We start from the raw sequence: 16,889 nt of genomic DNA, 5'->3' as shown, positions 1-16,889 counted from the left end.
CTTGCTTTATTATTTATTTTAACTTTTGTTTCTAGATATATCAGTACCATCGTTCAAGTGCCTTCAGTGAAGGTGTGTTACCAGTTTGCCCCCACTGCCTCTGCCTAAATTGACTCTTAGCTCAGCAGCTGATTTGTGGTATTCATTCAGCTGTCACATTCCATTTTACTTTTGAATCCAAAGATAAGACTGTGTTTTGCCAGTCTAGAGCATGGATGGTATCTTGTTAATGCCAGTTATTTCCTTACTGATTTGTAGCAAGAGTGCTTTCTGTAAGATGTGGTTCTGGTTGTTCTGGATCACAGCTGGAGTTTGCTGGGTCTCTCTTTTCTGTTGGATCAATGCAGTTGGACCAAATTTTGTTTCTTTCTTTGTACCTTCTGACACTATATAAAGTAATTTTTTTATTTTTCTCTGCTTGCTTTTTCTTTGTTGCTTTGGTATGCTTGAAGGCAATTTCTGACATGATTAAGATTTTATTAATTCATATTCTCTGCATTCTCTCAGCATGTGAGTGTGTTTGCTTCAGTGCCAGTGTTTCATTAGGAGCTTTGAGTGCAGTGCCTTGGTTCCTACTTCTGCAATTGCATTATTAATTTCTTAATTTTTAAGTTTGATGCTTGTATCATATTTTTCTAGTCCCTGAACATTTTCATGATATCTAATCTGAAGTAATAAGTTTCTGGGTTGAAACTGAAGTGCTATTTTTAATCATTAAAGGTATAAATGGTTTGAGACCCAGTTCCTTGAGGGAGCAAGCTGACTGCTGTGGAATCGTTAGACCTGTTTTGCTATAAATGGGAGGAAGCAGTGGATAGACTGCTCTCAGTAAAGGCTTCCCAAACTGAAATTAATTTTCTTCCTTGTTCTAGCATATCCCAGTTTGGATAATCTCCTGAGTGTTATGAAAACTATATCTGTATTTTACTGTGGGTAGTGAAGGTTCTGGATAGTAGTCTGATTTCATTCCCCAGAGCTTGAATTTTTAAAATTGTCTGTTAACTGGAAAATGGAGCTTGGATTCTTGGTAATGTATTTAAAATTTCAGTGATTTCAACTTTATAGTAGCTTTGTCACTACTTCACGATAAAACATTTTTTGTGTTAGTGCATCTTACACAGCATGTACTCCAATATATGTATGTTAGTATTTGGACTTGAGTATCTTAAGATTTAACTTGGTTTGTACTTGCTGAGTTTGTGCATAGAGTTAATATGCAGGCAAGTGAGGCTCAGCTGAAAATAATAGCCTAAACAAAGAATAACCTAATTAAATAACCCCCTTAATTGCTAGTCTGGTTCCTTAGGCAGCTGCAAGGAACTGATCGCTCACATGATCACACTGACAGCCTGCTTTTCCAGTTTCTGAAGCTATTTGCCAGTATATGTTCATTTGGCAGCATTAGAGTTCTCAAAGATACTCAACTTTTATGAATTTTGTGAATATTTGTAGCAGAGGGGGACCTGAAATAGCAGAATTTGTCTCCATTGTCAGTATTTTGTTTTAACTGCAAGCTGACAGGACAAGATCCTAGCTGAACTTAAGACTTGGGACCAGAGGCGAGGCACTGGAGGAAATGCAGAGAAAGGTGATGATAGGGGACTCTGAGGAGTTTGGCTTTTTGCATGAAAAGGGGTGGAGATGGAATATAGGAACCTGTGCATTACTAATTTCACTGCTGGCAAATAGTTTTAATGTTACTGCTTGTAAAGCTTTGTTACATGCTGCTTCATCTTTCCTAGTTTCATTTTCTCTGTCTTGTTTAGCCGGTTTTAAACTGGTTCTGTGGCTTACCTTGAAACTCTGCTTCTATCCTTCACAGGGGAGCTTGTGTAGTTTTGGAAAGTAGTTACTAAGCAGGGTTGTATTTCTCTAAGTTCACAAGTAAACTGATAATAAAGCAGGAAGTATATGCACAAATACTTACAGTGTTCAGAAGTGAATATGAAAGCTACTAAAATTTTGTACAAAGTTGGTATTTTGTAGTTTCAGAGTGTTATGGAGAACAGCGAGGTGCTGCCCATGTATTTTGTAGGGCTATGCAGGGTGCAGGTGTTTTGCATTTAGGAGTGGTGGTAGTTATTATCTTTTGTACTTGTGTGATCCCTCAGTGAAATGATTAAGATCACCAACAAGGTAGGAATTTCATCTAAAAGAAGGAAAGTGAGCTTTTGAAGCTTTAGTGAGCTGGTCTGCTTTATGGATGGCTCAGAGAAACATCAGAAGAAGATCCGAGGAGGTAGGAATGGTGCTGTATAGTCCGGCAAGGGAGTGCATGGGCTCTTCTTGTGTCACAGTGCTGCTGAGCTGTCTTGTCAAACTGCACCCATACATTTGGATTTCACTTTCTAAATACTGTGCTGTGTTATTCTGTCTTCCTCTCTTAAAAGATAAGCCTTTTTTAAAGTTTTCTGAGTATGTGCCATGTGATGTTGAAGTATCTGGAGTACAAATCAGATTGTTGTTGTTACTAAGCCTGATGAACAAATGGGACTTCTGTGGTTATCTCCTTGTGTTTAAGGAAAACTATCTCTTTGTCATAGTTCAAGTTCTTACTGACAATTCCTGGACCTTAATATTTGAAAATTGGTTCTCTATTGTTGCAATAAAGGATGTTCAGTTTTTGAATCATAGAATGGTTTGGGTTGGAAGGAACCTTAAAGATCATCTAGTTTGAAAACCCTTGCCATGGGCAGGGGCACGTTCCACTATCCCAGGTTGCTCAAAACCCCATCCAACCTGGCCTTGAACACTTTGGGGATGGAGCAGCCACAGCTTCTTTGGGCACCCTGTGCCAGTGTCTCACCATCCTCACAGGGAAGAATTTCTTCCTAATATCTAACCGAAACTTGTCATCTGTCGGTTTGAAACCATTCCTTGTCCTATCAGTACACGCCCTTGTTAAAAAGTCCCTTTCCAGCTCTCTTAGAGTCCCTTTAGTTACTGGCAGGTTCTTTAAGATCCCCCTGGAGCCTTCTCCAAGCTGAACAACCCCAATTCTCTCAGCCTGTCTCCACAGCAGAGCTGCTCCAGTCCTTGGATGATCTTTGTGACTTTCTCTGGGCTTGCTCCAACATTCCCATGTCCTTCATCTATTGTGAGCCCCCTGGCTGGACACAGGACTCCAGGTGGGATCTCAGGAGTGGGGGCATAGGCAGGGAGAATCCCCTCCCTTGACCTGCTGCCCATTTTGCTGCTTTTGGCACTTTGGCTTTCTGGGCTTCAGGAGCACAATGTGGGGACCTTCTTGTCAAGCAACACCCCCAAGTCTTTCTTCCCTGGGGTGTTCTCTGTCCATTTTCCACCTAACCTCTACTTGTGCTTGGGATGTGCTTGCCGGACCCAGATGCAAGACCTTGCACTTGGACTTGTTAAACTTTGTGAGGTTTGGCCAGGGTGCCGCTGAATGGCATCAAGACTGTTTTGATGAGCTAAAATTTGTAGTTAATAGAATCCTGGTTTTATGTTTTGTTGTGGTAGTTCATCTAAATAGAAGCAGATCCTCTGAAGTTTGGTGTCTGTCTATTTTTTGTGTACCTTGCTACTGTCTTTGAGTTTCTGTCTCTGTTACCTTTGATAAATGCAATGGAAAAAAGGCCCCTTTTGGTATACTGTTTAGATGCTTTTTAAAAGGTGTTAAGAGTAATGTGGTTAATGTGCATAACGCTGTTAATTAACATGTTGGACATCTCCTGGCTATGTGCTGGATAGTTTGATGGGTAGAACAAGATACTGGAAAACTCTTACAGGAAGGAAGAGTGTTTGTTTAAGCATTTTAAAGACAAAAACAACACCAGCAGAATAAATAATTGCTGTGGTTTTAAGTATCTTAGTTTTTCACAGTCCTTTTCTCTCCTTATGGCTTTACTAGCTCTTTTGCAAGTAAGGTGAGAATAGCAGTGTCGTGTATCATACATAAAAAACACAATGAGTTATGCAAACAATACTTGTTCAGAAATACAGGAAAACTGTTATTGAAGTTTAATATTTGAAATGAAATATTTTCATAGTTTCTGGTAATGTTTTCAGAATAAACACTTTTAATATTGCACACAAATTGGTCACTAAGAGTTTGACAGACACTTTCCTTTTACTGAGCTGAAGTTTACCCTTTTTCTGTAAGGATTATCTGCAAATGAGCCAAGTAAGTATGATCTGATGCTTTTTTTCTTTTCAGAAAGATGAAGGTAGTGATGCTAGTTTGAGTGATAGCCACATATCTCCTCCTGCCAAACGTACCTCAAAACATGCTGATCCTGTGGGCAAAGACAAATCAAAATCACGCGGTACTGGGCAGAGAGAGGAATGGAGCATCTCAGCTGGACAGTCCAGGTAATTGGTGCGAAAAGAAGAAGGAACTTATACCAGTTTTTTTCTGTGTTGTTATCCCATTTATGCTAGTTCTGTAGTCAGCTGCAGCTCAGGAGTGTGCTTTTGAAACATGTTAGTTTTACAAAATTTTCTTCCTTTTAAGACTCCTGGAATGGATTGCATCAATTGTCTCTTCTCTGTTGCCTTTCTATACATATTTGCACAAAAAAAATAAAGTTACTTTATTTGAGATGCAGTCTGAATTTTGGATTCTTGATGCATCCAAATTTAGTAATGTAATTGGTATTTTTATGTGCTCAAGCTATAAGAAGACATGATATTTTAATTAGGGAATCAGTATTACCATCTTTAGGGAATGGGTAACAGTCAAGTTTATTTCTAATGTTCTTCAGCCTAGTAAGTAAATTTTACTGAATATAGCCTCAGTCTTGCCACATTTTTGTAACTTGAAGCAGAAGTAATTAATTTTATTTTATAAATGATTTCATAGTATTTTACAAAGCATTCTTGTATTCATAAGGTTCCTCACATGGTTACAGGTAACTGTGAGACAATGTACACAGTATATTCCTGATCCATGAACTTTCAATTAATACTGCTTATTTTGCAGATATGTATTTCATATTTATGTACATGTCAAAATCATTCTTGAAATGATTTGTATGTAAGAGTGACTGTCACTACTCCACTTTTGACTGCTAGGATGAAGTTTGCTTAAAAGCTGTGTAAATCTCAAGATAGATTTACCTCTTCTTATTCTTATTTTTCTCTTTAAAACAGAATGAATTAAATCTAGCATATTAATGTGCCATGGTAATTGGGAATGTATTGAAACTTGTGCACCCTCTGTTTCTTTTGTTTGTAAGAGTAGACTTGTGCTGGAGCTCCTAGAAATGTCAGTATACAAAAAGAAATATTTAATGCAGCTGGGAGAATTTAGATCATTATGTCAAATGAAATTTGGCCAGGGTACTGAAAATCTTATTGTTGCTCATTTAGAACCCACTGCAATGTGTCTTTGCATATGAAGTTTTATGTTGGTTCTGCCAAAATCCAAAGCACTGTGCATGACAATGATCTTCAGTCCCTAAGACTTTTCCCAAAAGTTCTGTTACTTCTACTGGTTTATCCAAAGTGTTGGAATGATGGTTGCCTTTGGAGAGCTATACCAAGGTTCAGTTCTGAAATTTAAGGAGAGAGTTAACAGCATAAGGGCATGAAGAAGGATTAGGGAGATTAATCAAAGAGGTGCTTTGATCGTTGGGGGGATTCATACAATTGGTATTGAGCAGTTTTGTCCTTACTAAGGTGTTGGGCACGAAGTAGACTCTTCCAAGGCTTTGTCTTGGAGAGGTTTTGAAATCAGAGTATCACGGAGCATTTTACAGTCAAAGTTCTGTTTTCACTGTGCCTTTTGCTTGGCTAAAGAATGTTAATGTTATTTGTATGTCTGATTATCCCATAGGCTAACTTCTCAGCCTGGTGCTACACTACCAAATGGACGTAGCTTATGTAAGTAAATTATAGCAAAGCTTTTTGTATCAGCTTTTGCATTAAATAGTTTTATGTCAATGATATTCAGTGGCATAGGTTTTTGATAACTTTACTGATTCCTTTGGCCATTTTGACCAGAAAAGTTGCTGCTCAGATTTTTCCTGTTGCCATCTTGGATACTCTCTGTGGATATGGGGAACATTTTTAGATGAAAATCCATTTCTCTTCTCAATTCAGACCTCTTGGCCATGATCTTGATGTTTTCCTTAATTCCCAAATTACTGTTATGAGCTAATTTTGGCCTTCCTCTCTCAGTTGGTCTCTTTAATTTACTTAGTCTCTTTGCTCATCTGAAATTTGGCCTTTTGTGGTTCTTAACATTACTTAACTCTATTGCTTTAGAGAGACCTGCCTTGTCTGCAGCTCCTGCTACCTTGAACAGTCTTCTTAAAAGCTTGTACCTTACAAACTTGCCATTTCATTGCTTATCTCAGCTAAAATCACTTTGTCTTTTGTGTCCCTTTTTCATCAGTTCTGTCTTGTTTAATTTTGTGTTGACTCTATGTAAAGTGTTATTTCATTAGGCATATTTGGTATTTTATTATTTATTGTGGTGCCTAAGGAACAATTAGCAGTGGGATCTCTTTGTTTGGCACTGTACAGAGTAGCTGGTATAGATTTGCTTGTGAAGTCAGTATATTGTATCTGGTGTTTTGATACTATATTTGAAAGACTAAGAATTGAAACTGTGGGCCAAGTGTGCATTTTAGTATTGATGTTAACTTAAAAATATTGAATGCTTAATTGAATGCCAAATTTTCATCATAAAATAAAATTATCATCTAAGGAAACAAGCTTGAATATGCAGAAGTAACTTTTAAAATAACTTTGATAGGAATTAAATACAGTTCTTTAGTTCATACTATGCTTAATAACTTTTGGTTTATTGTCCTTGCTACGTATTCTCTTATTAATTCTTGTTTGTGAAAATGTTGTTTCCTGCATTTTGAAGTAGTAATACAAATTTCTCTTAGCTCTCAAAAGCCACCCCCTTCGAGGGGAAAAAAAGGGAGATGGGGACCATGCTTGCATAAACGGAGATATAGAAGTCAGAAAAAGTTGTCGGTCCAGGAAAAACAGATTTGAAACTTTGAATCAGAGTTTATTGTTTGATCAGCTAGTAAACAGGTATGTGGGGATACTACAGTTGTATTCACAAAGCACCTTAATGATTTTTTAAAATTAGAAACCCCTGTGTTCCAGTGCCATGTCTGTGTTTTACTGTGGGGATGCATTGAGACAAGCTAGACTGTGGTTTGAGTTACAGCTGGGTCTGTGCTGTGATTGCCATGGTGTCCATGCTCTAAATGCAGAGCAGCTTCCCAGGCTTTCATTGAGGAGTAAGTTACTCTGTCCTTACACATGGATAAAGCTGTGTGTTGGCAGTTACTGCAGAGTGCCTGACGGGCTGTAAATCCACACCCTAGTTTGTTTCTTGGTAACCTGTTTATGTAGTGATACCTTAAATGTCATGTAAATTGGTGATTAGCAGCGGTGCTTGGAAGCATTCTAGATTTTGCTTGTATGATTTGATCATAAAATATCAAAAGTTTGTAACTTTCTTTTGTTTTTGTTTTTTACCATTTGTTAATAATTCACATAGGGTGGGTGTCACTTTTTGACATTTACTGTGCAGACAAAGTAGGTCAGGGAGGCACGGTCTGGTCTGAGCATAGGAATGGGAGCCAGAAATGCTTTTTCTGAAATACTATTTCTCTTTAGCCCTGGGCAGGTCATTTAATATGTCCTGATCTTCCCACCTGTAAAACAGGTTTTAGCAGTCACATCTCTGAGAGACTGCTTTCTCCAGAGCTGGAAAATTATGTAAACATTTAATTGTCAAGTATGATCTTTATTTTTAAATGTATTCTGTTGAATCTTTTATTAATTTAATTTTTTTTCCGACTTACTCAGTAACTACTTGGTATCAATGTGCAAACTTATATTGAGTTACATTTATTTTTCTAGTTGCAATTGAATCTTCCTCTCCTCATCAACAGTAGGGAAAAGTCTACCATGAAGTTGTAATTTGATAAGATCATGGTACTGAAGTCTGTATATGAGCTTTTACTTATAACAGTGTGTCCCATAATCATTGGAGGTTTTTAAGAACAGGTTTGACAAAAGTCTGTCAGGAATGATTTAGGCATTCTGTAGTGTGCTCTTGCCTGGCAGAGCACGTTGACTTTTCCAGGTCCCTTCCAACCCTATTTTCTTTGGTAGCAAACTTCAGCGTGATTTTACTTGAAATAGTTCTGTCACTCATCACAGATATTTTGGAAGAATTATTTAAAATGGAGAGGAGCTCTCATAATGAAAGTGTGGCTTTACTGACTTACATCACCAGAACTTCCACTGTCTTCTTTCTAGGCAGTCTTTGACTGTTTAGATTTACTTCTAAACAGCTTGAAGAAAAGGAAATGGAGGTTTCTGTCTTTGTACAAATATTGTACAAATATAGCAGAATTCCAGTTAAAAGCTACTCTAATCACTGTGGAGAGCAGTAACATGGTCTTCAGGACAGGTGGCCAAATAATTGACTTGGCCTGGCTAGTACTCTGCTGTTCTCTTCTTTAGCAGTGAAGCATCTTGGCCAGGGTTATCACTTACATACCACTGCTGTTTTGACAGCTGTTTACAAATACTCCAGATAATGAAAATGCTGACTAAATAGTAGATGAGAAATGATCGTGAGGTCAAATACTGAATGATGAGATTCTAGATGTTACTGATTTAATAAAAAGCCTATATGTTCTAGTGTCTCTTTGAGGCCAGGGTAAGAAACTGTAAATCTTATGGGATGGAGGCATTAATTGCATTCCCATTATTATAATTATATAGGTGAAAAGCTTTACTTTCTTATTTTTCAAATTTAATCTTGTCTGACACCTAATCTAATGTCTCAGCAGTTGCAGATTTATATGCTACAATTTATACTGAGCCAAATTATTTTTAAAAGTTTGTTAAAATACTACTCTCTAATTTGAACTCCAGACTTAAATAGCATCAGCATTTCTTCTTTTACATACTTATTAGTTTATATTCTTTCAATTTTGTTATGGTTAGGTTTGTAGTTAATTGATAGACAACTTAAGATGTTGAATGCTATGTCCAAAGTTCTGCATGGCATTGTTTAAAGACTGATTTTTTGTGTTAACTGTTGCATATACTTTAGTACTGCTGAAGCTGTCCTGCAGGAAATGGATAATATTAACATCAGGAGGAACAGGCGATCTGGGGAGGTGGAACGGCTGCGGATGTGGACAGACACTGAATTTGTAAGTGCAGAGTTTCTGAGATCTTGGATAAAAGTCATATCAGTGCGGAGCATGTTTGTTTTTGCAAACACCATACATTTATCTATAGCTCTGTCTAAAGGTTTATGATTTTCTTTGATGGATAACATTAAAAAAACATGATAAACTAAAATTCAGAACTAAATTAGTGGATATATGCTACATTGTTTCCTTTATTGATAAATTCATTGTCATGCTCTCCTGATGTGCTCTGGTGGCTCTTTGGTTTGAAGCATACTCTGGTAGCCTGGAAGCAGCAGGACCAGGGACTATATCATCTGCTTTTTTCAAGAAAACTTGATACTGATGTTACTTTGTATTAGGTGGACTAGGTACTGTCTCAGAGATTTACTTTAGCATCTATTATATGAGACTACTTTTGTAGTCTACCTATGGAGAGCTCTGCTGGAAAAACACTTGAGAACTAGAGATTGTGTAGAGCATTATTTACTGCACTGGGACTAATACTGAGTGACTTGGGACACTACTGATGGAAGTGTATGTGAATTTTATTCCAGGAAAACATGGATATGTATTCTAGAGTGAAAAGAAGGAGGAAGTCACTGAGGAGAAATAGCTATGGGATTCAGAACCACCATGAAGTGTCCACAGAAGGGGAAGAAGAAGGTAGGGGTTGTAAAAAATAGTGGGGGCTTGTCCAAAATACTTATAGAACAAAGTTATCCTTCCCATAAGATAGTAATATATTGCACTTCAGAAAGCAGAACAAAGCCTGGTTTCTAAATGTTTGTATAGTAAATTTCCTTCCTTCTGTTTTTCTTAATACTAAGTAATTGGAGCTTTCCTTCCATTCTGCGTAACAATCCTCTGGTGGAAATCAGGGTTTTGTGAATGTAGTCTACAACTATGTGTGTTCTAACTGACTTGGTGTTTCTCATGTGCTGAGTGGCAATTACCAGAAAGAATTTGTAATAGTTAGGCCTGCATCCTTCCTTTGGGATAAGGTATTAATTAAAGTCTCCTTTCTGTCCACTGATGTTTTAAGAGGCTTGTAGGTGCACAGCTGTATTTGAAATTGTACTTTCCTTTAAAAATTTGAATGAAACTGGTCAGTGGGTTCAAAAATTACCAGGAAAGAAGGGATTGTGCCTAACTTTGATTGCCTGATCAGCATCATGCTTGGGCTCCTTAAAAAATCCTACTTAAAGTTCAGGCATCCATACAGGTTTCAGCATACTGCATCTTAATTTTTAACTAAAACTGCTGTGGAAGGTATGGTTTGTCCCAATGAATAAGAATGCAGTCCTAGTTCTGAGATCCATGGATGGAAGTTCTGATCCTGTTAACAGATGTACCTATGTTGTGCCTTTATACACAAAGTATATAAAGTGTATTTCTGTGTTCTTTGCTTTGTTTAAAAATGATGCTGTGAATCATAAAGTTGTACTTATTTTCATGCTGTGTCAAATATTTGGTTTATTGAGGCTCCTGTGGGAAAAGAGATGAAAGGAATTATCCTTAATTTGAAGGATAGTTATTGAAGGAAAAATACAGTGGATAGAAGTGATATTTGAAGTATTTTACAGCTAAAGCTGTTTTGACTGCATTTATTTTTCTTTCTTTTGCCTTTCCAGAATCTTGTGTGAAAAACTAGAAGGGAGTTTGACAATGTGCTGTAGATTTATCATGACCTTCAAATTTCCACTGATTTGACGATTAGTGTTAATTAATAAACAGGCAGTAATTCTCAGTGACTATTAAAAAGTTAATTTTTTAGGATGAAGGTAGCTCTGACATGAAGTGGAAGTGTTCTGAAAATATTTTTACCCCTCAACAGAGTCTCAGGAAGAAGATGGAGATATAGAAGTAGAAGAAGCTGAGGGGGAAGAAAATGATCGGCCATATAATCTCAGACAGAGAAAAACTGTTGAGAGATACCAGGCCCCTCCAATAGGTGAGGAACCTGACAGTGCTTGACCTGCAGGAGTACCATGGATGTGGGGAGGGAATAGTTGGGCTGTTTCTCACTCCTGACAGAGTAACAGGGATGCAGCACTGTGCGATTTCCACCCTGGCCTGTTGTGGTTCACCATGTGGATGGGACTGCTGAGACACAGTCTGTCAGCTTGTCAGTGGTGGTGGCATTGCTGCCTCATTGAACTCTGCCAAATACCACCCTGTGCTGGCCTCAGGGCTGGGGGTGAACGGGGTTTAGGTCAGGAAATACTGGGCAGAAAGCAATCTAACAAATTAGGTGATTCCATAGAAAAAATAGTTACTGTTATGCCTTTTTCTCTTCTTGAGTGGTAAGCCTAATTCGTAACTGTGCATAAGTGGCATACCAGCAGTTATCACAAATGAGAAATCTCAGGTATTTCAGTGTTCATATAGTCCAGCTGCCTGGCAGCTTCAGGACTGTTAAAAAAGCGTGTTATTCAGGTCATTGCCCAAATGCCTCTTATGACAGGCTTGGGGCATCAGCCACTTCTTGGGAAGCCTTTTGCAGTGTTGGACCACCCTCTCAGTTAAGAAATGCTTCTTCCTGTTAAGTCTGAGTTTTCCCTGGTGCAGCTTTAAACCATTTCTGCAAGTCAGAGGATCACAGAGTATTTCTTTGATAGAGAACTGCTGTGGTTTATTTGTTCAGTGAAATTTCAAGGTATCCCATATTATCAGCTCTGAAGAGGTTTCTGAATGGACTTCAATGTCCTGCAAATAAACTCAAAATGCTAGTGCCCTGGTTGAATTACATTCTGTGCCATCACATACACTGCTCTAGTAATTTGGGGAGGGTGAGGATGAAATTCCTGTGCCTGCATCAAGTCAAGTATGGTGGTAGTGACAAAGCCCCCTGCCGAATTCTTTCCTTAATTTATGCTTTTAGAGAAACAATGATAACCTTATTGATGAAAATTGATAATCCAGCACTTCTGTGCTGCATTAAGATTAGTTTGTTATTCTTTTGTAATTGATGTTACAGTGCCAGCTCATCAAAAAAAGAGAGAAAATACGCTGTTCGATATTCACAGATCTCCTGCAAGAAGAAGCCATATCAGGTAAATGTCAGTCTTCTGGTGTGTAATTGTTTGCTTTCCTTTGGTACATTTTGGTAGCTTTTGATTTTCAAACCATTCTTGAGTTAGTTGCACAGTTCATTCACACATGTGAGTGGCTCTTGAATTGTATCCTGGATTCAGATCCTGATCAACATCCAGACAGGGGTGTCATGGCACTGTATAAACCTACTAGAAGCTTTGTGCTACACAGAGTGGAGACAGGTGTGCTACAACGCTGGAAAGAATTCTGCATGGCACGCTGTAGCTTTCTCTATAAGGCCATATATTGAGTATTTAAATCCAGTGCATCAGTTTAACAAATATCCCCTTTCTGTTCTATAAAACTGAGCAAAGCAGGTTAATGGTTTTTATTTTCTTTCTCTTCAAATTTCATGCAAGAATTTTCAACAATTTAATAAAATATTTAGCAAGCATAATTTTTGACTCTTATGTTTTGTGTCAGAGAAGTCTGGAATGTATCAAGTTGTCTTGGAAACTGTCAGTAGGCTTTATGTAACAAAACAGATGAGATTACAGCTTAAAACATTTTTTAAAAAATAAACTTACTCAAAGCTTCAAAAAGACAAATCTGTCCATGAGCAGAATCCAAGTAAATGAAAACTAGTCATAGCTGAAACTCTTGTTTTATTGCTCAATTTCATGGTATAGTGAAAATATATAAAGTAAATTAGGTAATAGCTGAATCTTAGGATTCTAAAGTTTCTCTGTAATACAGATAAGAGTTGGTGGTTTGTTTTTTGTCCTTGAAGAGCATATGACATTTTTTGGGGTAATATCTGGATTTGTACTTGTACTTACTATTCATATGTGAAGAGTGTGTAAGTTATTGTCCCTTTGGTTTTAGCCTGCTCATTACTTGGCCCTCATTTTATCCCTTCTTGTCATAAGAAATCTTCTCAATTGCTTGATATTCTCTGATATATTTTGAAATGTATCTCATTTTTGGTCATTGAACAGTAAAATTGATAGACCATGTTATCCATTGGCAAAAACCGGTTAATTCAGTGCACTGGTCATGTTCATACAAATAATGCAGCTTTCCATATTCACTTAAAATCCAAGAGTTTTTACTAGTAACCAACTTCTTCATGCAAAAGCGCTGAGTATTTAAACCGATATCAAATTCAACACTTTCTTGTACAGAAGATTTAATGTACATTCTCTAGTATTTCTGAAATACTCCTTTTTGTGAAATACTGTGATACTAAAATAAGAAGTGGTTTATTGAGACTTTGGATAGTAATTTTACTTGGATTCAGATCAGAAGTAAAGGTGTTTTGAGAGCCTGTTCTGCTATTCAGAATTAATAACCTTGTAAAAAGAGATTATATACTTTGTGAAGTATGGATTTTTTTCAAAGAATATGTAAAGGAAGCATCAAACTGAGTAAGGAGACTTCGGTATGTTTGTTATGTTAGAGGTGGCTAAAGTAGTTGGAAATTTTCTTAAGTACAATTGCAGCTTATTGACTGAATATTCAAATCACATTGCTGAGGTAGCATGGACTGGACCACACATTTTACAGGGCTCTGCTGTTCTAATAATGTTCATGTTGAATTCACATAATCACTGTGGCAGTAAGAGCTATTGTTTTCCTCTCAGATTATTTTGATACTTGATGAAGCTAGAATTTGCATGCATCTCTAACCTGAACAATACTGTACTTAGCATTTCAGTTTCATTTTTATAGAAGGACCAAAACATGCCATTCCACTGCAAAAAAGACTGAGTTTTCTGTTTGTTTTGCCACTTCAATAGGAGAAAGAAGCACGCCATTCACAGCAGTGATACAACCTCTTCAGATGAAGAACGTTTTGAAAGAAGAAAATCTAAAAGCATAGCCAGAGCAAGAAATAGGTATCAAAACATCCTTGGTCTTTAGAATTGTTTGATCTTATTATTTATGAGAAAACAAGTAGAACTACTTTATTATGTTTTATGAGTTCTGCAGACTTTTGATTCTGCTGGTAATTACCTGCAGATGTGGTTTAGGAGGAGTGATGGTTATATATCAATTCAGGTTTTGGAGTCTTATGAGTAGGTACTTAATAAAAGTGATAAAAAGATGGAAATATAAGAGTAGCAGTTTGATTCAGCTGGGTTATAAAAATCAACTCCTCTTGGTTAAAAGTGGTGTAACTTGGTCCTAATTAATTCAATTGTACTCTCAGCTCTTCACTCGTCCTGTTGTGTAAGAGTTCATGCATTCTAAACACCTAATGAACATTTTTTTGACCTTACATGTATTTAGCAGTAATCTAAAAATGGAAGATCTATAAGTAAATTTGTTCACTCATACTAGGTAGGAAAATTCTGCAGGAAAAAAGTTCCCTCATCTTTTTTCCATCTCTTCCTGTCTGCCACGTTGTTCCCTTTCCATTGCAAGGAATTCAAGCAACGTACGATGACCAGAAGTGTAGTTGAGTGTAACCTGTCTCTTACTAGTTCCTTTCTTCCTCCCTTTAACTATGTGTTGGCCTGATGTAGTATCTGTGTAGAGGCTTAAGGGAAGCAAATATTGTTTCTTCTGTGTTCAATCAAAATAATCTATCCCGCCTAGTTCTTCAGATTGAAATGTGTGTATGGATGCATAAATGTTAAGGAACTTCCAGATATATAGCCATAGTTACCACAAAAAAAAAAGATTAGTTTTGTTTACCAGTCTGGGAAGGTTATCTCTTTATGTAGTAAAAGGTATTTAATCTCTTGTTTCTTCACCTCCAAGCAATGAAAGCAGTATTTATTTGGTGTTTGTTTATTGTTGAACAGGTGCCTGCCTCTAAACTTCCGAGCAGAAGACTTAGCTAGTGGAATCCTTCGGGAACGTGTGAAAGTTGGGGCGAGTTTGGCTGATGTTGACCCAATGATTGTTGATAAATCGGTAGGTTTTGTTAGAGCTTTTTATCTTCCTTCCCTGAATTATGCATAAGCAGAATTCTCCACAGCCTTTTATTGATGTTGAAGTAAATTCATGAAAAAGCTCACTGATTTTTAAAAATTTTATTTTATTGTTACCAAAGCTTTTGTCTCCTTATTCCTTTGGACTACAAAGCATTTGCTCTGGGACTTAGACTGGATCTCTGTAGATGTCCAGGCAGCCCTTGCACAGTTAACTTGAAAACCGAATGAGCCTCATGTGGGCAGCCAAGAGTTGACTTTCTTAGCTGGTTTTTCACACATTCAAAATTCAGGGAAATCCTGTTGATCAATGCAATATTTTTTTTAATTTGTTTTCAAATGATTTATAAGTAAAGGTGCTTTTGTGGAAAGCTGTTACAATATAAACTTAATATGTTTTTTTTTTTCCTAAGGTGTGTTTTGATAGTATAGGGGGATTGAGCCATCATATCCTTGCACTTAAGGAAATGGTAGTGTTTCCTCTTCTCTATCCAGAAATATTTGAAAAATTCAAAATTCAGCCACCAAGGTAGGTGTATTTACTCTCACTGTTGTATTTTTTTAATTAAGCTCTGAGGAATTGAAAACACATAGGTTGATTCTTTCCCTGAAGTGTTTTACAGTTCAAATAGATTTACATGTTTGCTACCTAACTTGTGTATCAGAATATTTAATGAGCAGGGTGAAGAATTAAAAAAACCTAGTATATTTTTCTTGTGGGGGGAAGGTAAACTTTGTGATTTGGTTAAAGAAAGAATTTTCATGTCTTTTATTTAGGAGTACCTTGCCTTTTTTTCCCATTATGTTATTAAATATTTTACTAGATCAAGGAAAAGGCTGATGTTTCTCTCAATAATAGTATACTGGGATTATAATATTTAATAATGTGGCATCTTGGTATGTGATTTAAATGGTGTTTAAGTTAATTGAAAAATTGGGGGTATTTTTGTCACTTAATTACTTCATTCCAAAGAAGTAACAAATATTGATTAAGGTATTACTTAAAATCTAATACTTGAAAAGGTAGTATTTAACTAATGTAGAAGAATCCTTTGGAAACTTAATATGCCTTTGATTAATGTTCTTTACAAATCAAAGTTTTACTGATTTGAAAGCATAAAACAAACTTAGATGTTATGAAGTCATGTTAATACTACAACATTTGTATAATACAATACTACTACAAAATAATAATACAAGATCTTAAGTCATTCTTCTCCAGGCTCCCTGTCTTCATTATAAAATTTGACTTGGAGTTTTTCAGGAGACGTAAAATAAGTTTGTGACTGTGTTGATCCATTTATCTTCAGGGGCTGTTTATTCTATGGTCCTCCTGGAACAGGTAAAACCTTGGTAGCTAGAGCTCTAGCTAATGAATGCAGTCAAGGAGACAAAAAGGTGGCTTTCTTTATGAGGAAAGGAGCAGACTGTCTCAGTAAGTGGGTTGGTGAATCTGAACGTCAGCTTCGACTCCTTTTTGATCAGGTTAGAAGAAAATACATTTTTCTTGATGTAATTTCTCTGTATGTTGTGTTTTGTGGTTTAGGTAGCCAAAGGTATTTCCAATTCAAACTAAATAACTGTACAGTTTTGTAAATTAAGTAGGATTTTACCAAATGTCATATTTGGATGAAAAGAGTAGGGGAATGCTGTCAGTGGCTTTTCTTGCTCTGGAAACTCAGAGGAAGAAGTCTCTTGATTTCTTCATTAATGAAGCAAAGTAGTTTGGGTAAAAATTGGGGAAAAAAACCCAGTCAGTTTGAGTTTGACT

At 36.8% G+C, this 16,889-nt stretch overlaps 1 protein-coding gene across 3 annotated transcripts in view; it reads left to right on the top strand.

The window, feature by feature from the left end:
• Nucleotides 1-16,889, top strand: part of ATAD2B (ATPase family AAA domain containing 2B) — a 73,402-nt gene that overhangs the window by 11,010 nt on the left and 45,503 nt on the right. For all 3 annotated transcript variants that reach the window (XM_064707791.1, XM_064707792.1, XM_064707790.1), the window contains exons 2-12: nucleotides 4,178-4,332; nucleotides 5,798-5,844; nucleotides 6,861-7,014; nucleotides 9,062-9,164; nucleotides 9,701-9,809; nucleotides 10,981-11,097; nucleotides 12,124-12,199; nucleotides 13,979-14,077; nucleotides 14,990-15,101; nucleotides 15,532-15,647; nucleotides 16,429-16,603. In XM_064707791.1, the coding sequence (XP_064563861.1) occupies nucleotides 4,178-4,332; nucleotides 5,798-5,844; nucleotides 6,861-7,014; nucleotides 9,062-9,164; nucleotides 9,701-9,809; nucleotides 10,981-11,097; nucleotides 12,124-12,199; nucleotides 13,979-14,077; nucleotides 14,990-15,101; nucleotides 15,532-15,647; nucleotides 16,429-16,603 (1,263 nt within the window). The remainder of the gene's footprint in view (nucleotides 1-4,177; nucleotides 4,333-5,797; nucleotides 5,845-6,860; nucleotides 7,015-9,061; nucleotides 9,165-9,700; nucleotides 9,810-10,980; nucleotides 11,098-12,123; nucleotides 12,200-13,978; nucleotides 14,078-14,989; nucleotides 15,102-15,531; nucleotides 15,648-16,428; nucleotides 16,604-16,889) is intronic.

This window comes from Zonotrichia leucophrys, chromosome 3 (genome assembly GCF_028769735.1).
Source record: "Zonotrichia leucophrys gambelii isolate GWCS_2022_RI chromosome 3, RI_Zleu_2.0, whole genome shotgun sequence".
Classification (NCBI taxonomy): Eukaryota; Metazoa; Chordata; class Aves; order Passeriformes; family Passerellidae; genus Zonotrichia; species Zonotrichia leucophrys.
Note: the sequence above shows the minus strand (reverse complement) of the source record. Positions and strands in the feature narration are given on the sequence as shown.